Raw genomic sequence first — 28,000 nt, 5'->3', positions numbered from 1 at the left:
GGCGGCGGCGTCTTGCTGGAGCGCTTCTCGGCAGCAGCTTCCGAGGGTGCTTCCTCGCTCGGATGCGTCGGCGGCGGCGCCTGCCGGACCAGAGCAGCCCAAGTAAAGCCGGGCTTCGCGGGGAGGGAGCAGCAAGCCGGGGTCGGGCGGGGACGGGGTGCGGGCGGCCTCGCGGCCTGCAGAAGCCTCGGCACCGCGGCCCAGGAGCCGCCTCGGCGCGTCTGGAGCCGCTCGGGCCCCGACGCCAGGCCAGGCCGGGCCTCCCCCGGGACTGCGGCCTCCTCGCCCGCTCGCCCCGCCATCCGCGCGGGCAACGAAAGCGGGGAGGCCTCGCCCTGGGTCTCGGCTGCTTGGTCGGGCGGCGGCCGGCAGCCGGCAGCGCTCAGGAGCACAGCCGGGGAAACCGAGGCCGTGAGGGGGATGGACGCTCCCAAGGTCACTCGGAGAGTCGGGCCGGGCGGCCCAAGGCGCGGGGCTGCGGGCCGTTCGGGGGAAGCCCTGGGCAAGGTTTTTGTCTCCTGCTGACGCCGCCTCCTTTGTGTGCTCGCGCTGGTCCCCGCGGTCGTGGGCCTGCGAGTCCGCCTGGACCTCGTGGCCGAGCCTTCCCCAGGTTTGGAGGGGGCGGGGGCCGCGCCGGGGCGCCCAGCTGGGCCCTGAGCTTGGTAAATCCTCCGCTTCCGGTCGTTGGTGGAACCCGTGACTGCGCGGCGCAGGCCCGCCCCTGGGGTGCCTGTCGACAGGTGCCTGAAGGTTAACCGGGGTCTCGGGCCGAGGCTGGAGACCCGGAACTCAGTCCTCGGCGAAGGCCGCTTCCCACCCTTGGACCGTCGAGGTGGGAGGTGAGGGCGGGGATCCCGGAGCAGCCCGGAGTCCGCCGCAGCCGTTTCTATGGGGGGGTTGGCTTTTGTCTTATCCTGGTCCGCGCCCGGCTCCATTCACAGTCATACCTTTGTTCCGCCTCTGCGCCGAGCCCTCGGAGCCAGGCTTAGGGTCTCGGCTCTGTAGCCCCTGCACTCGGCTCGGGCTGCCCAAGGTCACTCGGCCAGCTGGTTGCCGGCAGAGCGAATCCAGAACCTCGCTTTCCTGGCTGGAGGACCGCAGGCCTTCGAGTTCAGTGACCTGGCGTTGGGGGACCTTTGGTAATGAAAGGCAAGAGACAGTGAAGGGGATTTTTAATTTATTTTTGTTCTTGTGTTTTGTTTTTAATTTAAATGGGTATGGAGACGTGGGCTTCGGCTTTATCTATGGGTTTCAGGTGAAATGGGAACATTCAAGTAGAAAGATGTAGTGCTGGCTTCTGGTAGTGTCTGAACTTGAGTGTCCAGCTCTGATTCAAAGATTTTCCCCCCACCCCTTTTGAGAATTGCATTCTTTAATATCCTAAGTCAGCATGTTTGAGGTCTTCTGTGGGCCAGGCTTCCTTCGTGGGGTATAGCAGTGAACAAAATAAGCCTGGCCCAGGCCCTGGTGGGGCTGAGCAGTGAGGATGGGGGGAAAGAGGAATTACCTGAGACTGAAGTACAGATTGTTCAGGAGATGGGACTGGAGGGGTAAGTGGTAACCAGGTCACCAAAGCGTCTGGTGTGCTTCCCTGTTAAGGAATTCAGAATTTATTTCAGGGCCAAATGGGAAGTCACTAAGCTGAGTTCTAAGCAGGGAAGTAGCAGGGTTAGATTTGTCTTTTAGAAAAGTCACTGTGCTACCAGAAGAGTGGGGAGGTGGTCAAGACTAGTGGCCTCAGGACCGGTTATGGCGAGAAAAGAGTAGCTGGGACCAGGGCAGTTCTTGACCGGCTCTTCACTGGAAGGCTGTTAGCAAAGTCCAGTGATTTCTACTCCTGCCAAGTTCTGGAGAAGATTCAGGGTGCTACTCAGTGAAAATATGCACAGGTGATTGGTTTGTGTGCTGGATAACAATGGCCTGGTGTGTCCTGTGTGTTGTTCCATTGTCTCACTTTGAAGTGACTGACTAATTTTTTCAGTCCCCAAGTTAGGAATCTTGGGAGGATAAGATTAGGAATCTTTGGTGGCTCCTGTAGAACATTAGAGGGTTGACTCTTACTGAGATGTAATTCACATATATGCTCTTCTGACTGGTCTTTTCTAAATAGCTTGTTTCCCAGTAGGACTTTGGGAGTTTAGAGCAAGGCATTTGGAGGTTTCCTCTCTGAGGAGGAAGGCCCAGAAGGCTCCCACGCTGAGGTCAGAGTCCAGGTGTGAGGAGACAAGGGGTTGGGGTGGAGGGTGCACTTAATATTTTCATTGATTTTTAGAGAGAGAGGAATGGAGAAGGGGGGAGAGAGAAACATCCATGTGAGAGTGAAACATCTATCAACTGCCTCCTGCATGCTTCCTACCAGGGATGAAGCCTGCAACGCCGGGCATGTACCTTGACTGGGAATCGGACAGTTAGGTGCAAGGGACCGACCACGCCCAGCCAACTGAACCACATGGGCTAGGACTGCAAGTGTTTTTTTCCAGGATGTGATGTTTGCCTCTTTGTCTCTCTGAGTTGAAAATGCCTTGGGTAGAGAAGTTCTCTTGTTTTCCCTGATGATCATCTGTTGTTTTTTTAAGTCTCCTTTTGTTTCCTGGTGGTGAATACAGTTGGCACATTTATGGAATACCGCATCATGCAGGGTAGAAAAGGCCTGGAAAGATTTCAAAATGAGGAATATCAATAGCCTGCTGTACAAAAGGGAAACTGTGACTGACCATAGGCTCTCCTGGAGTACTCTTTTTAAACCACATGGTCTCCTGGTGTACCCACACGGGTACCTCCAAGTAGCTGAATAAGTTGACTGGTGAAATAGATTTATTTGACATGAACTAATTTAAAATGAAAGAATGCTGCTAAAGGACATTAGTAACTGATAATACCTTTCTGTTTTGCAATTGTAATTGCAGTTCTTCATGGTGTTAGGAATGTTACTCGGTTGTCTGGGGTTACTCTAGGATGTGATGCAATCATGGCTCCTAGTAAGTAGTCCCTACTGCAGACATTTCTCACAGACTCAGCCTGCCAAGGAGTTGTGGTGACCTCTGTTTACATGTCCTGAAGCACAGGGAGATCAGTCAGTTGCTCAAGGTCACACAGTTAATAAGCAGACCTGCCTGGCATCAGAACCTCAGGCTCCAGCATCTGTCTTCCTTTTGCTGGACTTTTCCCCACCACATTTTCCTGTGGTGGGAAAGCACATGGCCAGTGTTTCTAGCAGCCTCAAACAGTAAAAATAAAATTTAAAAGTGGGGGTATCACTTTTATATTTTTCTTTTGAAGTCACATTTACCCAGGTGGGGTCTGATTATAAAAGTTCTCATAAAACTGATTTTTTTGGTGATTGTGTTGTATTCCTAAAAACTGCAGTTAATGTTCCTGAGGAGTCTCCCTCCTCCGCTCAGCCGGTCGGGTGGTCTTGGGTCTGGGCATTTCTTGTCTGGGTCACTTCTTATTTTAGCTAAACTGTTATTGTTCTGATGCAGAATAAAAATTCTCTTCCTTTCAAGTGTCTCTTTTATGTTTTTCTTGATGTTCTGGCCACTTTGCCCGTTAAGTTGAAAATGCCTTGGGTAGAGAAGTTCTCCCTGTTCTCCCATGATGACCATCAATTTTTGAGTCTCCCTTTGTTTCCTGGTGATGACTATTTTTACCTGCAGTGTAACACCCCTCCCCCGCCCCCAACCAACACACTGCCATCTCTTGTAAGTTTCTGCTATTTTTTTCAAGCATCTAATGAGCTTGATAATTTCATTGAAAAAAGCCATTATTTCACCAACATGTTTGTGTCCAGGGCTTCACTAAGGGGGGGGCATGCTGTGAAAAGTATTCGACTTAAAGTTTTTGTATTGAGTACAGTAGAATAAATGGTTAAGTCAGGACCAGCAGTGACAGAGATGCACCTCAGCTTTGAGGTTGTCCTTGAAGGATGAGCAGGAGTTTCCCAGAGTGGGATTGGGGAGGACGCCCTGGCAGGTGTCAGTATTGCTGTGATAGGAAAACCTGGAGTGGGTGACTTGACATTGGGATACCTGGAGTAAAGTAGTCAGTTCCACTTTAAATGCTTGTTTGGGTGCATGAAGTAGTTCTAGCGGGATTGACATATTAGGGAACAGCTTGAATATAATGGGAACTTGAGTTTGCTGTACATAGTTTCATGTATGGGAAATACTAGGTGAACACAAAAATGAACTCAGCTGAACCAAGCCACATAGACTGAGGACTGTCCACACCTACCTGCCATCTAGGTTGATTTTGTGCTCTGAGCCACTCCCATGCACACCTGGTGTTACAGCTTCACCTGCTCCCCAGTGGTTATGGTAGTGTATATGCATTTCTTAACCATTTAACCTGTGTGTGTGTGATTGACACAGTTGTTCAGTGTTGTGCCCCTAATTCCATTTTTCCCCATAAGCCCTGTGGGGTTTTTTTGCATTGGTTGACGATTTTTAAGAATGCATATATCTGTAAATGCAAATGAGGCCAGAAAGGTTAGGGAGGGGCAGTTGGCTGTATGACATGAAGTCATGGGTATGGTCATTTGGGGAGCATTTTCAGTATTCTTGGGATTTGGTGGCCTGGCAGTTTTGTTGGTGTTTTGTGGTTTGTTTTTGATTTTCGCTACCTTGTGAAGCCTTTTAACTTCCTTATGTCCACTTAAAGTTCTTCCTATTGTTTCCCTCTGCCTCTTCTGTCTGTATCAGAGCATTCCCTTCTTAGTAGGTGCTTGCTAGGAACCAAGGACCATTGACTTTGTATTTTGCTCCCTAGGTAGACTGTTGAAGAGCATCTGGACTAGGGCATCTGCTGCTGCGTGCTGGCCCAGGTGTGGAATCCCACTGCCAAGATCAGTGCCTCTGGACAGTTGGGTTTGGCTAGCCACTAGCCCTTTCGTAACTTGCATCTGTTCATTTGCCAGCCCATTGTGCATCTGCCTAGGATGGAAGGGAAAGACACCCCCCACCCCCAAATGAGGGACTTCCCTTGTGAGGCACTGCTTAGCTGCTTTCTACTGGTAGGTATAGGTCAAAGAATCTAATTTGTAAGCTTCTGACTGACCTGACCTCCCACCTCCACCCCAGGGCCTGTACCTTAACTACTTTTAGTGGTTGTAGATCCACTCTACACACTTAGACCACCCATCCCATGATTCTGTAGAAGTGGCTAAGCTTCCCAGTTGGCTTTCTCTTCTCTGGCAGGCCCTGTGCTCTGGTGCCATCCATCAGCCCAGCATGCCTGCCACTCTCCTTTGATTTTTATGGCTAAAGTGATCTTGACCCTGGGGAAGAGTGGGAGGTTGTTGGTGGTCTCAGCACCTGAGGTTGATTTGCTCCATTGGCCTCTGGTGTCTTTTCAGCCCCTGGGAGGGATGGGTCCTTCGGTTTCCATTATATTACCCTTGCTCCTGGCCCCCAGGAATTGCCTTATTTGTGTCATTAGCCCTCCAGATCCCAGGCCACCGTGGCTGAAAGAAAACTAAAAGTTAGGGGTCAGAGAGGTGGAGAAGCCACCCAGCTTGGCTTCTGTGGTGACCCAGAGAAACCTTCCTACAGAGAAGTAGTTGTGGGACCAAGTAGTTGGCTTCTAACCTGCAAGCTTTTACCATCACTCCCAGTTGTGGAGATTCTCCAGATCAGTTACTGATACAACTACTTCAGGCGTGACTGTCGGAGAATTAAGCTGCCTCCCCAGGCTGCAGGATTTCAATGACAAAAGTGTCAGCCTAGCGTTAGAGGGTGGGGTCTTCATAATCCTGCCTGTGAGGCAGTAGAGAGATTTGTAAGAGCAGCTGCTTTGAGAAGAGGAGGAGCCCAGGTGGGTTTGGGCTGCGGCTGTGTTTGAGTCCTGGGCTCTTGAGGACACGGGAGGTGGAGGATTCTGCTCCAGGCAACCCCTTCCAGATGGTTCTGGGGCTGTGCCCACTGCAGAGCATTTCTGAATACTTGATAAACCTGTCTGTTTAAAATGTCTAGAAAAGGAGTATTAGGTGAAGTTTACTTTTAGTTTCGTTTTGGTAAAACATACACAACATCCAGCAGACCATTTGAACCACTTTAGGTGCTCGGTGGCATCAGTGCATTCACACTGTAGTGTAACCGTCACCACTGCCGGCGCCAGGACTTGTTTTACCCTTCCCAGACCCACCTCGGAGCTCACTAAACATAACCCCCGGCCCCAGCAGTCGCTGTTCTGCTTCCTGTCTCTGGATTGGACAGCTCTCGGTAGCTGTGTAAGAGGAATTATGCAGTTTGTCCTTCCGTGTTTTATTTAACTGAGGATAACGTATTCAAGGTTCATCCATCTTAAGCATGTTTCAGAAATTTCTTTTTAAGGCTGAATAATGCCTAGCAGGTTTGACTCGGTGGTTAGAGCGCCAGCCTGTGGACTGAAGGGTCCTGGGTTTGATTCCAGCTAAGGGCACACACCTCGGTTTCAGGCTCCATCCCTGGCACGGCCAGAGGGCGCAGGAGGCAGCCAGTTGATGTGTCTCTCACCCCAGTGCCCCCCCCCCCCCGAAAAGCATGGAAAATGCCCTGGATGAGGATTGAAAAGAAGGCTGAGTAATGTATTTACTGGCTCTCGACTTTTTCATGGATTTCCAGAAGGTCAAGTTCATTTTGGACCCTTGGCATCTTGAGGCCTGGGCCATAGTCAGTAGAGCATCTCTGTGCCTAGCCCGTCGGCCTTGTTCTCCAGGGGAAGCAGGAGCAGTCCTTGGTGGCCCTGTGTGGTGAAAAGGAAAGCCTTCCTGGTGGCAGGTCACTGAGCAGGGGTGAGACCCGTGGCTGCTGTGCTCCTTCCAGGCTTCTGGGACTTTGCTGGTTGCTGCTGGTGGCCTCCTTCGGATCATAAGGTAAACCTGTGAAGGAACCAGTTACTGTCTGTCCAAGCAGTCTGCTGCTTTCTGGTTTTCCCAGATGTGTGTGTCTGGTAACTGTGAACACTTGGGAGAGCTGTGGGCAAGGTGCTGCGCCATCTCTAGGAGTAAGTGCCGGGAGAAGAGCTGGCAGCGGTCCTTCCTCTTCTTCCTGGGACTGGAGGTTTGCTTTGCTCTTATGCTTGGAAGGAGAGCCATGATTTCTGGCCCAAGGCACAGTCATTACTTAATTTACTGACTGTTTCCACTTAGAATATATGCTCTGTGTCTGCTAGGTTCACCCTCTTTTTCTGTAGCAGTGCCTGACCCAGAGTAGGCACCTGTGAATAGTCATTGAATTAATCAGCTGATGGGTGCCTCCAGGTGCTTAGAACCATACTGGGTACTTCCCCTTTCTCCCTTCCCTCTGAAATATGATCGTCTGTTGCATGTGTCAATGTCTCTGGATCTATTTAGTTTGTCAGATTCTTTTGTTCGTTAGCTTATTTTAAAAAAAAATATGTCTTTATTGATTTCAGAGAGAGGAAGGAAAAGGGAGAGGGATAGAAACATCAATGATGAGAGAGTCATTGATCGGCTGCCTCCTGCATGCCCAGACTGGGGATTGAGCCCGCAACCGTGGCATGTCCCCTGACCGGGAATCGAACCCCAATCTCCTGGATCCTAGGTCAATGCTCAACTGCTGAGCCACGCCCGGCCGGGCTAAATTGATTTTTAAAGAGAGAGAGAAACATCGACGTGAGAAACATCGGTTGCCTCCCCTATGTGCCCCGACCTGGGATCGAATCCAACCAACTGAGCCACCTGGCCAAGGCAAAATACTGTTGCTTTTTAACACATGTTCTGTAATCCTACTTTTGAAATTCCATTTTTGGAAGTACTTAAAATAACGTGGGCATGATTCTGTGTTTATGGCTTAAAAGGGGAGACAGGAGCTAGTCAGTGCCTGATCAGTCACCCACACAGGCATTTCCCTGATGAGATGCTGTGGGATTTAGGCTTTTCCCTGCTGTCACCACGCCAGCATAATGAGGTTGCCCCAGCCAGCTCATCCTTACTCACGGAGACTGCTCAGCTGCCTCCTAATTGCGACACGGGCTGAGGGCCTGATGTGTCTGCACACTGTCTCCCTGTAGGAGCCACCTCAATGAAGATTACTTGGCACCCATGCGGGGAGTTAGCCCTCAGGTTTTCAGGGGCTGCCCTGGCATGGTGTGAGGGCTTCGGGTCCCTGTGTGGGACTGGGCCACTGGAAATCAGTGTTGTGAGATGCAGTGACAATGCGGCTCTAATCACACTTCCTGCCTGCCCCAGTCTGCTTCTGACCATGATATATGTGGACATGCACATGTAATCATGTCACATGTACATCATACACAGATCCCTGAGTGCCGGTTTCGTGTCACACTGTACCCTGTCACCCTCTCACAACAGCAGGATGATTGAGTGGACCATTAAATCCGTAGAAGTACAGGAAGCACCAGCCTCATCCATGCCCCCTGCCATCCACTTGGCCACCTTTGTTCCTTCCACACTCTGCCACCACCTCCAGACCACACAACTTTGTCCTGCCTGGGTTCCTGTAAGTCTCCTACCAGTCTGCGTTCTGACCTATTCATCTCTGTCGGCCCTCAGAGCACACAGGTGACATGATCTCTGAGTGCATGTCTGACTGTGGTCTCTTTCTGAAACCCTTGATTGTCCCCCTTGGCGTGTGTGTTAGGAGGTGAGCCCATATTACCTTGCTGTCCTGGGTGTGCTTTCTCGTCCACCACACAGAGCAATACTTCTCTGGGACATCTTCCCTCTGTGCCCCATCCACTTGCTTTGTTTCTGGAACAACCCCCTTGTTTTGGGCCTCAGGTCACTTCCTCTAGGCAGCCTGGCTTGACCGCAATACAGTTTGGGATTCTATGTGCTTAGTCACCAGTGACTAGCTTCCTGGGGCCACACACTGGCTACATTTTAGCCCTTTTTGTCTTGCTGATAGCTCCATGTTCTTCAGGCTTCATTTCTGATTTTTCTATTCTCTTTATTCGTGCTTTACTCTCCGCCTAACTCCCCAGATTTCACACATCCTGAGATCTCTGCCTCCACTCCTAGTCTCTCTCCTGAGCCTTTCAGCTACCTTTGACCTGTCTACCCTCAATGCCTGTTTCTTTTCTCCCTTCCCTAGTTCAGGTTCGTGGTTACATCTGTTTCTGGCATAGTGCCTATGTAGAGTGTGGGTTCTGGTGTCAATGCCCTGGTTTAAACCAGGCTCTGATATGTACTGGCTGTGGCTTTGGGCGTGTTCCTTGACCCTGATTATCTTGACCTCCCTTGCAAGTGAGATGGTGACCATATAGTGATAGGAGGATCACATGCGACGGTGTTTGCAGAGTGTGTGCTTTTCACACAGTAGAAGGAACCTCTCAGTTTTGGCTGTTGTTTAGTTTCATTGTTATTCCGAGCACCTCTATCACTCACATGACCCAGGAGCCTTTGTAGTTAGTGAAGGCTACCTTTCCCACGACCCCAAGCCTCTGTGTCCACACACTGTCTTTCCTCGTGCCCATGCTGGTCTGCTGGGTTAACCCCTCTTCCCACTATACCTGGCATAACCCAGCCCCTTGGTAGGTTTCTCAAAGGCCAGCTTTCCAACTCTATGTCCTCTGGCCACTGGCCATTACTATCCTCAAAAAAAAAAAAAAAAAAAAGATTTGGAATGATATGGTGGAAGCCTGGCCTTGGGACCTTGGGCATGGGAGGCTGGGAGGGGGGCTGAGAAGATGGAGAGTGAGGAAACTCCTGGGGAAGCAGTCTCTCTGGGGCTGCCAGGTTGCAGGAGACTGGTTTCAGAGGGCAGGAAGGGTGTGCTGGTCTAGGAGTGGTGGCACCTCTGGGACAGTCACAAGACACTCCTTTAACAACCACATTGTACACCTAAAAATTAAATCAGTCTTCTCAATTCTGAGACACACCATTGGCATAGATGGTTTTTCCCCCAAAAAAGCTACGTTTTGGGTGTATACCCAGATGTAAGACACTTCTTCACTCAGGAACATAAATGTGTTAGACTCCAGGAATTTTGGCAGATCTGGAACTGGTCTTGTGAGTCCTTCAGGGTTGTTGGGGCACCTCTCCTTTCCCTGCAGACCAGGTGGACCTGCTGAGCCTCTGCCCTGAGCCCCACGCTAAGGTGAAGGATCATCAGGTGAGGTGTTGCTCTGGGGAGATATGTGCCATTCTTGAGAGCACATGTGGCCCCAAGGTGTGGGCCAGCCTGAGGCTTGCCAGCAAGGCCTGTAGGCTAGAGAGTGACACAGTGAAGAGCTTATCCCTCCAAACCACACGGGGGCAGAGCAGATAATGAGGTGGTGGGGTGCCAGCATGCAGGGCTCAGACCACCAGGTGCTAGGGAAAGGCTCAGCTGTCTGGCAGTCCCTGTGCAGGGACAGACCTTCAGCCTATCCTTTTCCTGCATTTCTCTTGCATGTAGCTTGTGTACCTCAATTCTGACGAGCTGGTAGCCGGGTTTACTTTTGCTACATTTTCAGGACAGGAGCCATACTGGTAAGTGAGGGAGGTGAGGGGCCTGCAGCCCACTCGGTTCTAAGCTGGGTGGAGCTGTGCAGTGGAGGTTGTTGGGGAAGGCGGTGGCCTTTAGCATGTGCTCTCTGCACTGGCTCTGTAGTCCCCACAGCAGGGCAAGTGGGTGCTGTCCTGCTTCATGGGTGAGAAAACAACACAGAGAAGTTCAGCACCTTGCCCACGGTCACGAGGGTATGGAGGCGCCTGGCTGCATGGCCAGCTGTGTGTTTTAGAGTGATTCTGTTGGGGAGGTAGCCAGCCTCTAGAGCAATACCATCAGCGTTGTCTAGGAGTTGATTAGAAATGCACAGTTGTGAGCCCCATCCCAGACCTGCTGGATCAGAAACTTGGACTTAACAAGCCCCTCCGGGTGGGCCTGGTGCCAGCTCAAGTTTGAGAACCATTGCCCTGATCCAAACCACTGTCACCTGGGACTGGGTGACCATAGAGCCTCCTCCTTGCTTTGACTCCAGGCTCCAAGCACCATATTTTTGCTTTTCGTTTGCTCCTTTGTCCACTCACTTCCTGACATTGAATTGGCTGTGGTTAGCTTCCACCTCCCAGTGGAACCCAGGCCCCTCATTCTCCAGGCCTCTGCACCTTTCTCTGCGCTGGATCCTCCTGCTGGGCTACCCCATCCACCCTTGGTTCTTCTCCCCTCTCCCATTGCCAGTGACAAGTCTCAGCTGGACACACAGGTGAATCAGGGTGGGTGGCTCTTGTCTCCTCTCCCCCAGAGGATGACGGTGATTTCATGGGAAGAGCCAGGGGCTCTGGCTGGGCTCTGGGCTCTGTTCCAGCCTGGGAAGCGCCGTCCCTTTCCATTGTGAAGAGTCAGTGAGGTCACGTGCGGCAGTTTGATTCGCTTGTCTTTCCTCAGTTGCTATCACAAGAGTTTGAACTGCCATGGTGGAGGCGGATGGCAGGCTTTGGAGTCAGTGGTCCTGCGTTATACAGCAGTGTTTGCTTCCCAAGAGGAGCGTGGGGTTAGGGACGCGTTGCATAGTGCTCAGCAAAGGCCTGGCCTACAGAAAGGACTGGTGATCGGTGGAACCAAGTGTGGTTGATGGTGTAGGTGGCAGTGTTTTTAACTTGATATCTTTGTTTTTCAGGACTTGAAGATAGAGCAAATCTGTGTGGCCCAAAATGCCTGTGCTAGCCGGAGGATGAGGAAGCAGCGGGTGTGAGCAGCTGAGAACTTCCGACGTCCTTGCAGCCTTGGTTCCGGTCACTTGTGTCCCTGTAGGTTGTAGCCAAAGCACCATGAGCACTGTGAGTTTTATCAGCTTGGGAGTTTCATTTTACTTTCAAGGCCAGGCAACTGCCTTATTTCGCATGGCACATCAAGGTGCTTCTGAGTAACCCCAGTTCCAGGCCTTCGGAAGTTAGAGCAGCGTGTGTGTCTCAGTCAGGCCAGTGTCTGGGTGGTGTTCAGAGGGAATGCTGGGGGGCAGTGGCTGAGGGTTTGGAAATTCCATGCCTCCAGAGCAGCTTCTGTCCTGGAATGTTAGGACTCTGGTGTATGTAGTCATCCACAGCCCAGTTTCCCTTTTTCCTGTTGTAGGTAGTTCAGGTCTAGTGTGAGTGAAGTGGTGAGAATCCTTAGGGTTCTCTTTAGTCACCCTTGGTGACCAAAGTCGGTGCATCAGTGTCACTGCTGTTGCGAGCTTTTCTCAGGTGGCAGAGGCAGCTCTGCTTTGGTGTAGCCAGATGTGACCGGGAGCCCCTCAAACTCCAGGGAAGGTTGCCTGAAGGTGTCCCCCCCCCCCCGTTTACTCCCTACTGACAGGGTTGCTCCAATGATCTAGACGCTAAACTCACATCAGGTGGACCAGATGTGAAACAGCCTCATTTTCTTTGCAGGTTCAGAGGTGCTGTGAATGGTGGTGGGAGGTGGGGCAGGATGAGGTTGAACAGGCGGCTCAGGGGTGAACAGTAATAGAAACCCTTCCGCTTCCATTCACTGCCCCCACCCTCCCTAGTCCATCTCTTCTGACCATTGCTGGCCCACTGTCAGTATCTAGATACAAAAGGGCCTTTATTTCCCTGGACCTCTATCACAACGCCTACGACCTCCCACCTGGTCCCTTACTGTCAGGTTGCGGCTGCGGCTTTCCTCTGGGAGAACCTGGCCCTACCCGTTGAAGCCCACGCTCTGCTCAGGTGGGACCTGGGCAGGCAGCAGTATAGCCTTTTATGAGAGTGTGTGGAATTGACTAAAATGTCTCAGAATGGGATAAATAACTTAGGGGTAGTGGTCAGATGATTGTGCTTACCTGGGAGCTGTGGACCCCTGAGGGGTTCTGCCAGCAGGAAGGAGGGAGCCGTGATGAGCGACAGGAGGGCAGAGAAAGGCAAGTGTGGGAAGTTCCAGCAGATACCCTACAGTTTCTCTACTGGGCCCTGACCTAACAGCCACCTCCTCTCTGCCCTGGGGGAGCGCAGTTGGAGGAGTCTCCAGATGGTCAGGCTGGGCGGAGGAGGGATGTCCCCATGGTGGAGGTGACATTGAGTAGGTTCTGAAAGCTGTAAGAATTGGCTGGATGAAGGCGGGGAGGGATGGGTAGTCCAGGCTGGGGACAAAGCCAGGTTAAAGGCGTGGAGGGGCCAAGAGAGCAGCAGGGAAAGGGGATTGCTGGGGGCAGGGGGCAGTGTTGGGGACACATTGCTACAGTGCCCTTGACAGGGTGGTCATGTCCAGCACCTAGACTTTAGCCAGGGCTTGTGGCTGCTGCTTCACTCGCTGAGTGGGCACAAGAAGCCACACCAGTGGCTGTGGGGGGGCACAAGGGGTCTGCTCAGCAGTTTCTGCTCGGAAGGATTGGTCCTTTTCAGAGGAAGGAAGATATGAGGCCAACTTCAAGAGGATGGGTGAAAGCTCAGGAGTCCTAGGTAATCTGGAGGCTGTTAGGGAAACCTAGCAAGCATAAACACAGGCAGCAGCCTCCATGAGGCCCAGGGTCAGCCCCTCTGGGCAGGGCTGCTTCTCAATGGAGACTTGAACTAGTGCGTTGCTTCCTCCAGGCCTGCGGAGGATGGTTCCTGTCCTTTGATCCATGGGAAGTTGCTAAACCCAGCTTCTCAAGTTGGAAGTGCTGGGCTGGGGTGGGGGGTGCTCTGGGGTCCTGTGCGCATCTCCCCAACAGGAGTGTCCAGTCCTTCCACAGTCCCCAGGGACAATGCTTAGTGCGGCATGTAAGGAGTTAGAGTGGTAGTGGTCTCTTCATCATTGTGTCATCGAGCCCTGCGGCAGCTCTCCCAAGCTGCTGCTGGTGAGGAAGTTTAGACTCAGTAGTTAAGGAGCAGCCTGAAGTCGGCCATTGGGAAGCATAGCAGGCTGGGGCCCGTGAGGAGCAGGACAGGGAGGGGGAGAAAGAGCACGCGCCGGGCCTACAGGAATGGCAAGGCGACAGGCTCAGTGGGAGGTTCTGTCGCTTTGGACAAAGGCTGCAGGGGGCACATTCTCAACTTGCCTTTCAGGGCTGGCCAGGTTGGAAGCGCTGGGGCAGAGAGTGCGCTGCAGGCGTTCCAGAGGCATGGCTCTCAGGCAGCTCGGGGAACAGGCTTAGAAAACTCTGGTTCTTTGAGTTGTGGGTGGTGATTGTTGAGGGTAACCCACACTTGATGGTTAGAGGCCAAGTTTCCCAAAGGAAGACCTGCTTTCCCCAGTGGATAGAAACTGGGGAGACGGAAGGTATCTGGGCTAAAAGCAAAAAGGGCTCAGTGAGGCCAAATACGAATTCAAGGAAGTTAGATCTGTCACTTTGGTTAAAAGAAGGGGTTCCCAGCCCTGGCCGTGCAGAAGGCAACTGATTGATGTTTCTCTTTCATATCCTTGATTTTCATCCCCCCCCCCGCCCACCGAAGTCAGTAACACAAATAAGAAGGGGTTCCGGCCAGATCCTGGTCTGGACCAGAGGCTTTGGTTGAGTGTATGTCATGTGCTTTTGATGGAGTGATAGTTTGATCGAACGAGTTTTATAGAAAATGAACTGGCTCTGTGTTCTGGGTGATATCTCCCTAAACATTCAGTCTCTAGAATTGCATGTTTTGAAAGGACCCCAACCTCAGATATGCTCCCTGTCTCCTGCTTTTTCTTCCTTTCTGTTGATTTTTTTGTCTTGCTGAAATCCTGTCAGTCAGGAGCTCACGTGACTGTTTCTCCCCCCCCCCCCCCCGCCATGCCTTCAGAGAAAGCGTCGTGGAGGGGCAGTAAATTCTAGACAAGCCCAGAAGCGAGCTCGGGAAGCAGCCACCACACCTGAGATGGCCTTGGAAACAGAGCCCATTGAGCTTGTGGAAAGCGGTAAGCTCTCTGGGGACACCATGACCATGGGTCACTCGTGGGCGTGGGTGACCATCCCCGCAGGAGCCAGTCGATGCCCAACAGTGCCACCTACCAGCGATGGGGCCTCAGTTTCCTCCTCAGAAACAGGATAATGTCATAGCTGCTGCACAGAGTTGTCATGAGGCTGAAATGAGTCAATAAGGTAAAACATACTCTACAGGGGTAGGCTCAGGTCAGTGTCTTTCTATGACCTACAGTGTCAGTAAATGACACTCGCCTCGTTACAACTTACTGCTAAATAGAGCAGAGCTGCCCCTTTGGTGTTCTGGGACCTCCACGGGTCTAAAACGACCACTTGCTTGGTGGGGCATACCAGTCGGCCTTCAGGGAATGTTCAGAGGGAAGGGGAGGCTGCCCCAGGCCCACCCTCACTGTTTGAAAGCCTGTCTCCAGTTTGCATGGCCTTGTGAAGAACTCAGCTTCCTCTCTTTTTCATTAAGACAAAAAAACCATCCAAGAAGGCAGCAGTGTGGCTGCCTGTGTGGAGGGAGTTTGGTGTGCAGAGGCCAGGCTGAATATTCTGGCTGCACCCAGGGAAGTGCAGGTGGCCTGAACTGCATCCCATTACTCTGCATACACTAAGGTGGTTGTTATATCTGTGATACTTGAAAACTGGCCTTAAAGAGAAGCCTCTTGTCTGAGATACATTGCACGGGTCCTTGAGAGCAGTGAAGTTCTCGGTACTGTCTCTGTAGTCTCTGAGTTCCCTCTGAACCGTGAATCTCAAAAAGCCCGGAGCCTGAGACCTTAGCCCACCCACCCTCCCACCCCAAAGCTGTCGCCCTGGGGTCTGTACCCTGCCCTTCTTTAGGGGAGGCCGGTGCAGAGGGTACTCCTGGGGTCCCCTGGAGGGCTCAGAGGGTCTCCTAGAGGGCTGGGGCCTGGGGAGGCGGGACACTTCTCATCCAGCAGGCGGTCTCACTGATTATGCAGGACTGCAGGCACTAGCTGCCGTGTGAGTCCCGCTTTTATGTGTAAGAGCCAAAAACTGTGTCCACCGGCAAGAGAACAAATGGTTCTGTAAATGTGGTATATCAGTACATGGACTACTCTTTTGAAAAGAACAAGGTCATTTTGTATAAATTACATTGGACATCTCTGATATAGTGTGTTTTTTATTCCTGTGAAACTTTTAATACAAGAAAATAAAAGCAATTTTGAGCATTCTAAATATATTACAAGTCACTTCCCCCAAATAATAAATACTGTTTTTAAAAATTCTACCCTCATGCTTTTTAAAGTTAATAACAGAGGAAAATGGGTATAAGTCTTTAGGCTTAGAGAACTGGAATTGTGCTCTGCCCTTACTGTGGTACATAAGTGCCAGGAACTGTTGGGCATGTGTGCTCCTTCCTACTTTGTCTGTGCTCATGTGGATGCTGCAGTGGACCCTAGGGCTCAAAGGCAAGCTGCAGGCCTGGTCCAACCCATTTGGGTATGCTGGGGTCCCAGGGGCCCATTAAAACATACCTGATGGCTCCAGCTGATGTTGCTCAGTGGTTAGAGTGTCAGCCTGAGCACTGAAGGGTCTCAGGTTCAATTCCCAGTCAAGGCCATGTACCTGTGCTGCAGGTTCCATTCCTGGACCCGGTTGGGGCACGTGTTGGAGGCAACCACTCGGTGTCTTTCTGACATCATTGTTTCTATCTAAAAAGCAGTGAATGGGAAAAATAGCCTCGGGTCAGAATTAAAAATAAATAAATAAACATAACTGATGAAGGTGCTGAGCTAAGTAGGGCTTGAGATCTGTGGGCAATTGACAGCCACCAGCTTCCCCTGCTGAGGGGAGCAGAGGTTTTGGGCTCATCCTTCCCAAAGAGGAAAGCCCTGAGCTGAGCATGCCTGGTCCCTTCCCTGTAAGTCACTGCCTCTTTCCTGTGAGGGAGCAGGTGTGAAGGCACAGAGATCTAATCGTGTGGCAGTGAGGCCACAGGGATGGAGCTGTGCTTGTAAAAACCCTGTGCTGCCGCTCAGCCAGGTTCTGGAAGCACATTCTTGGGCTGTCACCCTGAAGAGGGGCTGGTCCTCGTGCTCTTGATTCTGTGCTTCAGGGGGGGATTGCTAGAAGCCTGAGCTTTATTGTCCTCTTGTTAATGAAGTGAGAGTGTATGCTTTTCCTTTCCTCCTAATGTTTGTTAACATGCTTTGTTTTGAAGCTGGAGATGAAATAGTGGACCTCACCTGTGAATCTTTAGAGCCCGTGGTCGTCGACCTGACGCACAACGACTCTGTTGTGGTAAGCCTTGAACTCCCGTCGGAGTTGGCTCTTGTTTGGGCCCCTGGCCAGCACCGAGGTCTAAAGGCCTTAGTCACAGTTTAGGTTAATGCTGAAGAAATGTGTGCATTTGGTGATGAGCCCAACACAGATGTTTCACTGGCTTTGTTGCCTATGGATGGAAAACCTGTGTGTCTATTACCTTCCCTCTGTGGGCACAAAAGCTCTTGGGGGCAAACTCTGGCCCTTCTCTCTTTATCCCTGACTCCACACTTTGCCCCAGCCATGTGACCCTGAGCAAGTCACTGAGCCTCATTCATTTTGTTTGTCGAGTGGGGAACATGCCGACTGATCCATAGGTTGTTGTGAGGACTAAAAGAGATGCTGGCCTTGAGTGCACTGGGGTGGTGCCCAGTGAATATCAGTGTGTGCCCCAGCTGGCGAACAGGAGTGCTTGCTCAGTGCTGCCAGTTCCCAGAGAAGCTGCCTTGGAGGATGCAGGTACCTGGTGTTGCCACCTGGTGCCTTGGTTGTATTGTGACTCCAGGGAGGGTGGAGCCTGGGAGGCTGCTGGTGCCCCCTTCCTGTGGCACTAGGTCTGGACTCTGGCAGGGAGTGCTGCCCTAGGGGAGGAGACCTAGGCTGGTCAGGATGTGGGGGATGAGTCTGGTCAGCCCACAGGCCCACATCCTGGGCAGCTCACCTCTTTCCAGGACACCTCTTTAGCACCTTTGGTAACGGTGCAGTTTGCGGAGACTGTGACGTTTGATTGTGTTGTGCAGGTGGGCAGCAGGTACTGTGAGGTTAGTGGGGGTTGCTCATAGCCGAGTCTCCCCTTGTGGCCCATGGGTCTTGGGTTATTGTGATGGCTTTAAAAAGGAAAGGGTGAGAATGAGACTATCCTCACAGATTCAGAGGTTTAGACCCTGGCTGGGTTTGAAAGCACTGGACTGTCTTGTCTTGTGCCCATGTCTGTGTTGTCCTGTCCCTGAGCCCCATCCCAAAGAAAAGGCAGTGGCCCTTACCAAGCTACCATACTGCCCCAGCAGCAGAAGAGAGCTTAGGGTCGCTGGCTGCTAAAGAGAAGCTGCAGTTTCCCCGAAAGGAGCTGGGACTTGGTGAGAGAAGCCAGTGGGCATGGTCAGTGTTCTGAAGTCCGTGTGTCACACAACTTGGCTGCTAGTCCCTGTGGCACCCTGGGGTCCTGGAAAGGTAGTTGAATATGGCACCTTGGCTTCAGCCTGCAGCCTCGTTGCTGATTAACACTTAAAGTGATGCCAGGTTCTTATTTTATCCCATGTTCAGTATGCCCAGCACTGGGGTTGAGCCAGGGTTCTGCTCTCAAGACTGTCCACTCCGTGCCCTCCAGGTGACAATGACTGGCCCCTGTTGGTGGCACACCCACCCTGTGACGTCCTGGGGACTAGCTGTTTTTAAACCCAGCCCCTGCACACCATGTCCAGGGAGGCTTCAGAGACTGCATACAGACTCTGTTTCCCTCTCAGAGGAAGTCACAGCCCACTGATTAGGAGAAATAAAAAGTGTTCTAAGAAGCAATGAGGCTTTGCACATCTCTGCTTTGTCATTTTCCCTCAACACTTTTTTTTTTTTTTAGAAAATTTTTTTTTTTTTTTTTTTTTTAAGTATATCTTTATTGATCTCAGAGAGAGGAAAGGAGAGGGAGAGAGAGAGATAGAAACATCAATGATGAGAGAGTCATTGATCAAGCCCGCAACCGGGCATGTGCCCTGACCGGGAATGGAACCCTGATTGCCTGGATCCTAGGTCAGTGCTCAATGGCTGAGCCACGCCCGGCCGGGCAACACTTTTTTTTTATCCTCACCTGAGGATATGCTGAGAGAGAGAGAGAGAGAGAGAGAGAGAGAGAGAGAGAGAAACGTCGATGGGTTGCCTTCCCTACATGCCCCGACTAGGGATCCAACCAGCAACCTTTTCAGTGCACAGGACAACGCTCAACCAACTAAACCACTGTGGCTGCACAACACTGACTTATTTTTGGCATTGCGTACCCAAAAAAGGCTGTCACTGCTGGGTCCCAGGGTGTGTATATCTTTGATTTTTACGAGATTAAGTCCTATTTTCCAAAGAGTCTGTACCAGTGTGTGTGTGAGGTGGTGGTGGAGGTTCCCTCTACTCTACCCCTTGACACCTAGTAGCACCCCATGGTGGATTTAGTTTGTGTTTTCCTGGTTACTGTTGGGGTTGAACACCTTTCACGTTTATTGGTGGTTCATTTTCCTTGTTGGTATAGCGCCTTTTGAATTATTTTTTAAGGTTTTTGTTTTGTTTTGTTTTTACAAATTTATCCCATAAAAGTATATAGAACTTTTAAAGTAGCTGAAAAAATTCAGCTAGAACAATGCATCCCCTTCATCTTTTTTTTAACAGTGAATTTTTTCTGCTCAGTTTTCCTTTGTTTTCTTGTTTTATATTTTAGGAATTTTAAGTAAGTTCTGAATATGAGACTACCATTTGTTATATTTTGTACCTTTTACTCAGAGGCTTGCCTTTCTCGTTTTGACTTATACACAGAGGCTTCTAATTTAAACACGGTTGAAGTTATCAGCTTGTCAGAAGAAAATCTCATTGTAAAAATATGTTCCAGTATTCTGAGAGTTTTGCCTTTCACGTTTAGGTGTATAACCCATGTGAACTGACTTTTGACTTTTGCGTATGGTTTGAGATGGGGTCTTTAATACCTCTTATTAAAGTTTTAGAATGCTCCCTGGGTGGTTCTGCAAGCCTTGTTAGAACCCATGTCCCTCTATGCACTGTTTAGGTTGCTGTTGACATGGTGAGGGTTTGCTGCTGTCTTATCCTCACCCAAGGGTATTGATTTCAGAGGGGGGAGACGTCGATGTGAGAGCAAGCATCCTTCGGTGCCTTTCTGTACGTGCCCTGACTGGGAATTTAACGGGCAACCTTTCTGTAATGGGACAATGCTCCAGCCAACTGAGCCACACCGGCCAGGGCAAAAAATGGTGTTTTAAAGTTCTGCCCTCCCCTCCCCTCCCCTCCCCTCCCCTCCCCTCCCCTCCCCTCCCCTCCCCTCCCCTCCCCTCCCCTCCCCTCCCCTCCCCTCCCCCTAATGAAAAGGGTGACATTCTTGTTTCCAAATCTGAAAGAATCCTTTCAAAGTCTCACCTTTCATAAGACCTCTGCTGTAAGGTGTGTGTTTGTTTACACCTTTTATCAGGTTGGAGAGAGGGCTCTGTTTCCTGTTAGGCTACAGGTTTCAAGTGGAGAGTTAAGTTGGTTTCTAGCCTTAAACCGATTCAACATTGTGGTCACGAAGCTATCTTTTTGTCTATTGCTAGGTTCAGTTTCCTAATATTTTATACTATGTTACGTTTGCATCTACTTTTATGAGTAAGACTGGTTGGCCTGCAGTTTTTCTTCACGCACATTGCAGAGCTTCCATATCAGAGTATTGGTATCTTTAGCCCTCCCTTTTTGTGTGTTCTCCAGAAGATTTTGCCCAATTGGAATTATTTCTTTCCTGACTGGTAGAACTCCAGAGTGACGGTACCTAACCCAAAGTTTTAATGAGTTTTGGTGATTATAGTTTTTGGGAATTTGTCAGTTTCATCTAAAATTTTCACTGTTTTTGGCATCCATTTTGTTCATATGCCTTATGTTGTGTGGATCTGTAGTGATGCCTCCTTCATTTCTGATACAGGCTGTTTGTGTTTTCTCTCTTTTTACACTAGTCTCACCAGGGCTTTGTTAGATCTTTCAGAGAGCCAGCTTTTAGCTTTATATGGACCCTTTCTTGTTCATTGATTATTTTTCTGTTTGAGTTTATTTTGCTGTTTTTCTAAGTTAATAATTTTGACCATTTCTTTTCCAGTAAATGTATTTAAGATTATATTTTCTTTAGCTGTGGCCTACAGATTTTGTTATTGGTATTTTATGCTCAGTTCAGTGTACTTATTAAATTGTATTTTTTAACTTTTCTTTCTTTTTAAAATTTTTATTACTCACTTTTTATATTACTAGTCAAAAAGAACATTCTGCCTGTGAGTCCTTGGCCATTGGATGAGACTGCGGGACACCTGCCTGCTGGGGTGGCTTCGTGGACGACCTGCCCGTGGCTCCCAGGCTCTGGGTTCTCTGGGGCTTTCTGAAGCACGCCTCGTGTGTTAAGAATCTGCCGGGCTTTTTGTTGTTGTTTCCTCATCTAGGTTATTTTGTTCCCTTTACTTTTGATCTGTTACCTTTTCCCTGATACTCTTTATTTTAAAATATGCCTTACCTTGTTTGTTGTTTTCAGTGGGAAGATCGATAGAAACACTGGCCTGCATTTACTGGAAACGCCTCTGTGTTTCCCTCCTGCTTTCTCCTGGGCTCCCCCGGCATGCAGCTGCCCGCATCTGCTCTGCTGGAGAGAGACTAGTTCCTTTTAGGAAATGGAGTCTTTACCGGGAGGTTATTGAAAATGGGGCTTGCCTCGATTCTTCCTTCATTGAACTTGAAAAGATTGTTTATTTAAAGTCAGTTTGGTCTTCTCAGGATCTTTATGTGGTCTGTTTCTTTAGGGCACGGATGAATGGTGCTGTTTGTGTTGTGTCTGTACTGCGCCTGGTTTCCCAATTATGAGACGATTGAAAGGATATGCTTCACAAGACTCCTGCGGGCAGGGACAGAGCCCTGTTCGTTTCTGTCTAGTAGTAATGGCATGAGGGGCACACAGTAACAGCGCGAGTGAGCCAATGTAGTCATAGATGAAGAAAGAAGCTGGGCAGCGCAGCCAGGCCTGGGGAAACAGTAGTACACAGATGTGGATTTCCTGTCTTTGCAGTTCTCCTGGCAGTGCCCCAGGAACAGCGATCTGTTCCTGTGCGATGTCTGTCATTGCGGAATATACTCAACTGCTGGGTGGAAAGAGCAGCCTTTGGTGGGCCCAGTGGGTGTTGGGTGTGACTGTGTTTTCCAGTGGAACAAGGTTGCCTAGAGCAAGCGGCTCTGAGCTCTGGGTTGGGGAGCAGGCATCCTCAATAATTCTGGGGGCCAGCTGGTACAGAGGGCCCCAGTGGTTCCTGCTGCTCTGCTCTACCCTGTCGTTCACCCCCAGATGTTGCTACAGCCCTAAGAGGCACTGATCAGGAGCCTGCGACATGGGTGTCAGCACTTGTAAGTGTTTTGAGGCTCACCTGTGCTTTGGAAGCTTAAAGGGTGACCTGCCTGGGGTCAGTGTGCCCAGGTGTGAAAGAAAGCAGCACCAGGTGCCTGCTGCTTGTTCGTGTTTTCCAGGTGTCTCCATCTTCTCTGACCTGTGGTTTAGTCTGTGGCCAAGGGAGAAGCCAGACTGCTAATCTGGACCAGTTTGCCCCAGTTCTGATTGCTGGTCAGGCCAGGTGACTGAATGCCTGTTGTTTTGGTTTGGTATTTGTTTCTTTCTTTTTTTAAATATATTTTTATTGATTTCAGAGAGAGGGAGAGAGAGAGTTGAAACATCAGTGATGAGAGAGTCATTGATCAGCTGCCTCTTGCACGCCCCCGACTGGGGATTGAGCCCGCAATCTGGCATGTGCCCTGACCGGGAATCGAACCACAATCTCCTGGATCCTAGGCCAACGCTCAACTGCTGAGCCACGCCCAGCCAGGCAGTATTTGTTTCTTAAAGGCCTCTTGGCCAGAGGAGAGGCGCCAGAGCTTGTGCTGTCCTTGTCCCATCAATTTGCTCCTGCTGTCCACGTTTCTGAAGCCCTGGTGCTCTTCCCTGGCCTGTCTCTTGACAGGCGAGTACTGTGCTACCTGTGGGCTACAGCCAGGAGGAGGGACATTGCAGAGAGCAGACAGTCACACCACAGGGAAATGATGTGGTTCAGCCGATGGGTGGAGGGAGTGCTAGGAGGTGGCAGGGGCACTGGGATGCTAGGCTGGGGCACTGTGTTCTCCTGTTGAAGATTGGGACAGTCCGTCATCCTGGTGAGAGAGGCTCTCTGGTAGCTATGTGTGGAGCCCCTGCTCTGTACCAGGTCTGTGGGGACCTGTTCCCTCACACTGCCAGGAGCTAGTGGCATTCTGTCCTGTCCCCATGTATCCCCCCCGAGTGTGGCCCATCTGTGCTCTGGAAAGTTGGGGTCATCCTGTCCACAGCAGACCTCCTTCTCCCTCTTCTGGACTCATGTGGACAGCCCCTCTGCCAGCCAACTCTGTCTCCCAGTAAATGTGGCCCCCGCAGTGAGGTTGATGCCTCCCAATTCCCTCATCACACTCTGCAGCCTCCTGGGGGAGGGGCTTCAGTAGCCCCATGTGTGGGCTTCATGCTTCTGCTTCCTGGGATGGTTGTTTGTGCCCATTAGGGTCCACTCCAGTTGTTCTGAAGCAGAAATGGGTTGTATTCATGGGAGCAGTCACTCTGCGTGAAAAGCTGGAGGAGCAGGTCTCTAGGAATAACTCCAGCATCTTGCCTTGAACCCAGTGTGGGAGCTGCCAGCCAGGGTCAGTGAGGGGAGGGCAGCAGGCTGTCCTGAAGGAGATCGCCCACGACTTGTGGGGGAGCGTGGCCACTGCAGGTCCTGTAGACACATGGCCGGTAACTCAGAGAGAGTTGTGGCCTGGCTGGAAGCCATTGTAGCAAAACGGGTGTGGATGTAAGTTCCGAGTAGTTGGGAGGCCCGTCCAGGTCTCAGTCAGGTTTTTTGTGGCCTCCAGAACACAGGACTGCAAGTTCAGTCCAGGCCTGGGTGTGTGCGCTCTCGTCAGTCCCTGTACGCGGCTTGCGTTTGCTTGTTGAGAGCGTGTTTAGTACTGCACACCCTCATCCCAGTCAAGTCCCCATTCTTGGCAGCAGGCCGCATGGAGTCAGATTCTTGTCATTGGTGAGCATGTGGAGCTAGTCCTGGGCTCTGTGTCCCTGGTGCCCTGTGGCCGAGGCCATGTCTCCCTTAGTCCTCACAACAGCGAGGTGAGTGGTGGGCATTGGTTTGGCTCTGTTCTTACAAGAGGAAGTTGGTGGCTTCCAGAGGGTAAAGTAACTTCCTGGGGTCACATGGCCAGCAGCCCCCACAGATTTTCTGCAGCAGCTGCAGGGAGGCAGAGGCCTGCCCCACGCCACAGCAGGGGGGTGGGGAAAAGAGGGGGATGGGTTTTGCATTTGAAATAAATGCTTCAGCATTGTCATTTATGCATTCAGAAGACATGGAATGTTTTATGTCAAACTGATTGTGTTTTTCTCTTTTTTTTCCTTTTTTAAAGATTGTTGATGGTGAGTGGTTTCCTTTTTCACTGGGTTTGGATGGACAGCTGACATGAGGTGGGGTGTCAGAAGGCCAGGTGGGAGGACACCTGAGATGACGCTGTGGTCAGATTGGCCGGTTGAGCCTATGCCAGTAGAGGAAACTTATCCCTAGCACTGGGCTTCACCCCCACTACTCTGGCATTTGCCTACATGGCCAGGGATGGGCTTCCGTGGGCTGGGCAGGATCTCCTGGGGTGTGGCAGCAGATCTCTCCTGGGGCCTGGGACTGGCCTTTCCATGGTGGGGAAGAAGGGTAGTGGGCTGGGGAGGCCCTTCTCCTGAGTCTGGACTCACATCTTAGAAAGGGGGCGGCCAAGGAGGAACCCTAGGAGGCAGCGCCAGGACCATGCTGACAGCTGTGTGGTGAGCAGTGATGACGAGGAGCTGTCCAGGGACAGAGACGTGTATGTGACCACACATACTCCCAGAAACACCAGGGAAGAGACAGCTCCAGGGCTCAGGTACCTGCATGCCCATCACCCTCCTGCTGCCGTCCTGGGGACAGGTTCTCTCACCAGGAAGCCTCTGGCCATGCGGGACCTCCCTGGCCCCTGGAGTCGGGTCCTTTTCCCCCTTAATTTCCCAGTGAGGAGGGTGGTAGGTGCTGGAAACAGTGGGCCTCTGAGCCATGGTCCGGGGAGGGCTTGTTGAAGCATCTGCCTGGCGGCTGTGTGCAGGTGGGGCTGGTCCAGAGCAGGGCTCAGCTGTTCCCACCATGACCAAGGCGTGCTAGGCACCAGCAGGATGGAGGGGGGCTAACGGGGCAGAGGCTGGGCCATGTGGGAAGGACACGGTGACTCAGGTTGTCTGCACCTTCTAATCTCCCCCTTTTTCTTGCGGCCCTGCTGACCCCGTTGGGGTAGCTGGCCTTCCTGTAAGTCCCTGGGTCCTCGGCTAAGGCAGGGTCGGAGGAGGCTCTTGGAGGGGAATGGCTGCACATAGGAAGCCCCTAGCGTGAGCAGTCACTCAGATGTCTGCATTGGCTGCAGCACTAACATGAAGCACTATATTCTAGGCCCTCCGGTACAGTCAGTTGTCCGATCTGCATGGATGGATACTCAGAGGTAAGCACTCCCAGCTGTCACTTCCCGCTCTGGCTTCCACACTGCTTCAGTGAGGGAAAGAGATTAGCGAGAACCCTCTTGCTAGGTCGGATTGGACCGCTTTCTTCAGTCCCGCCTGGATGGCACATGGTTTGTCATTTGTGTGTGAAGGGAGAGAGTGTCGGCTTCTGGGCCTGCAGCTTCCAATGCTGGCCCGTGTTCCTGCGCCTCCCTGTGCAGTTGAGTCAGCCCTTTGTGTTCCCTCTTCTGACCTAGGCAGAAGATCCCCCCGTTCACTATGGCCCCTGAGGCCTGCAGCACTGCCCCACCGTGTGCCCACACAGCAGCCTTGACTTTTCTAGACCTGTGGGTTCTGGTGCCTGGTCCCCCTTGGGCTGCCGCTGCCAGGAGCCTAGCTGCTCAGGTTTAGTTCTGCAGACCATTGCCCTGCCCCTGCTGCAGCCTGCCTTTCCCTGCCTCTTACCTATCACCGCCAGGATGGCGCAAGTGGGATTCCCTGGGGACAGCTGCTGCTCTGGGACGGGCACATGTGACGGCTATTCCTTTTTCTGTTTTTTAGATTGTGCAGAATGGACGTGTCATTGTTTCTACAGAGTGTGGCCACGTCTTCTGCAGCCAGTGCCTCCGAGATTCCCTCAAGACCGCTAACACTTGCCCAACCTGCAGGAAGAAGATGAGCCACAAACGCTATCACCCCATTTACATATGACGTGGTGAGAGCTGCCCAGGAGACGGGCAGACAGCAACAGCCCAGTGGGCTGTCATGCGGCCTCCATGGGTTATCTGCCTCCAATTTCCTGAGCTCAAAAGACTATTTAAAACCAAGGCCCGATATGTAAATGCTCCTTTGTTTCCAGCCCCTCTGAGATCCTCTCGTTACCTCTAGCTTGAAGCCTCAGAGCGGGAGCTAAAGTCCTGCTGGGCCGGGGTCTGCGTCCCGCTCCTCGGGGCAGCCGGGTTCCAGGGTAGGAGAGGAGTTGAGCACCTTGGAGTTGAGAAGCAGGGTTCCAGCCTCTTTCCAGGACCTGCACATTTGCCAAGAAGTTTCCCCATTGGAATGTTTGCCCAGCTTCCTCCTGGCAGTGTCGTCAAGGAGCTGGCCCTGGTCAGAGCTCAAGCAGGTCCGCCCAGCTCTCGCGGGCATGCTACCTCGTCCCAGGCCTCTGCCCGCCACAGTGACCAAGCCAGATACAACCCCGGAAGGACCAGCCGCTGGACTCTTCTCTTCCCGAGAGTCCCTGGTGACTCTGCCAACACCTTAGCGATGACATGCAGGGGTTTCTGCAGACTGAGAGCCTCTGCAGGGCCGTGTCTGAGTCCCTGAGGATGAAACGTGCAATAAAGCCCGTCTGCCGCCTCCTCAGCCCAGGAGATGCGGCACTGTGAGTCTCCCTCAGGCCCCGCCCTGCCTGTCACCACCTGTTCTCAGGACCTGACCAAGGCCCAGAGTTCTCCACCTGGCAGGGACCACGCAAGGTAAACAGGGCAGGCCTATGGTCGGGTGTCTGCTCCTTTCTGATAAAATCCATCCAGTTCACCATGTGCCCTCTGGTCCTCAGTTCCCGCTGCCCGATGTCTCCTCAAGTGTGGACACTGGAAGGCAGGGCAGTATTTGTGGCCTTATCAGCCCATGTCCACGCTGTTGCCCCAGCCGCAGCCTCCCTATGTCTGAGAGCTCGGCCCGCCTGACGAGCTGCCTGCCTTGGCCTTCTCACCCACCCCACCACTGTCATCTTAGAAGCTGTTCTTCTGGCCCTTTGGGCTTTGATCCTTTGGACTTCTGACTTCTCCTTAGATTTTGGTTGGCAAAGTTCAGTGGCCTCTCCTTGCCCAGGGGCTCAGGTAACACCCTCTGCTCAACTCCGCAGGCGTGTGAGAGCCTCGGGTCCTCCAGGTGGCTGAGCTGCCACTAACGCACAGGGCTTGGGGGTGACAGTGGGGGAGGCCTGCGGTGCCAGCCTTCCTCCACCTCCGCAGCCCTCCTCATAGGCCTTGAGCCAGACAACAGCCTGTGTGTGAAGCATCTTCATGGGGGAGAGGGCTTCTGGCTTTGCAGCAATAACTGGCCTTCAGTTTCCCTCTGAAGGAGCAAGGACTTGGCACAGTTCACTTTAACGGGGCTGAAGGAGTGTCCCTCTTCTGTGAAAAGTTTTATTCTTCATTCTGACTTTTTAGCTGTTTGGCTCACTTCCAGTTAGTTTGAATGAAAGGAGTAGTTTTCTACTTGGGGTGGAGGAGGGCAGGACCTCAGCGTCCATCAGTGGTGTGTGCTGGGTGCCTGCCCTCCGAGCCACTGGACGTGGTTGCCGTTGCGTTTCTTCTGGGCTTCATGGGAAGGCTCTCCTGTTACGTGCTAACAGTACCCAGACTTCAAGAGCCAGGATGACCACGCAGCCAGAACCTCGTTTTGTGTGTAAGGACAGACGGTTGATCATGAAAGTGTACTTCTGCATTAAATTGGGAGACAGTGTTCAGTTTCTGCTGTTCAGAAACTGCCAAGTAGGAAAAGGTGGGTGTGGCCCCTCCCCCCCTTGGTGTACATAGTCCAAGTCTGTCTTTGTTACAGTTGCACTTCGTCTGCACCAGTCTGTTTTGGACCCTCTGCTAGTGTTACAGATGGAAATAAAACGTAATTTGAACCAGATAGCTTCCTCGTCCG

General features: G+C 51.7%; 1 protein-coding gene across 1 annotated transcript; it reads left to right on the top strand.

Annotated features, from left to right (window-relative positions):
* The first annotated feature begins 10 nt into the window (after nucleotides 1-10).
* RNF4 (ring finger protein 4) lies at nucleotides 11-27,985 on the top strand. Its single transcript, XM_016195817.2, has 8 exons — nucleotides 11-102; nucleotides 11,560-11,719; nucleotides 14,639-14,753; nucleotides 16,952-17,031; nucleotides 24,235-24,244; nucleotides 24,579-24,738; nucleotides 25,293-25,341; nucleotides 25,901-27,985. The coding sequence occupies exons 2-8, from the start codon at nucleotides 11,711-11,713 to the stop codon at nucleotides 26,048-26,050; spliced, it is 573 nt and encodes a 190-aa protein (XP_016051303.1). The 5' UTR covers nucleotides 11-102; nucleotides 11,560-11,710; the 3' UTR covers nucleotides 26,051-27,985.
* The last annotated feature ends 15 nt before the right edge of the window (nucleotides 27,986-28,000 follow it).

The sequence above is a fragment of the Miniopterus natalensis genome, chromosome 1, assembly GCF_054644295.1.
Source record: "Miniopterus natalensis isolate mMinNat1 chromosome 1, mMinNat1.hap1, whole genome shotgun sequence".
Classification (NCBI taxonomy): domain Eukaryota; kingdom Metazoa; phylum Chordata; class Mammalia; order Chiroptera; family Miniopteridae; genus Miniopterus; species Miniopterus natalensis.
Note: the sequence above shows the minus strand (reverse complement) of the source record. Positions and strands in the feature narration are given on the sequence as shown.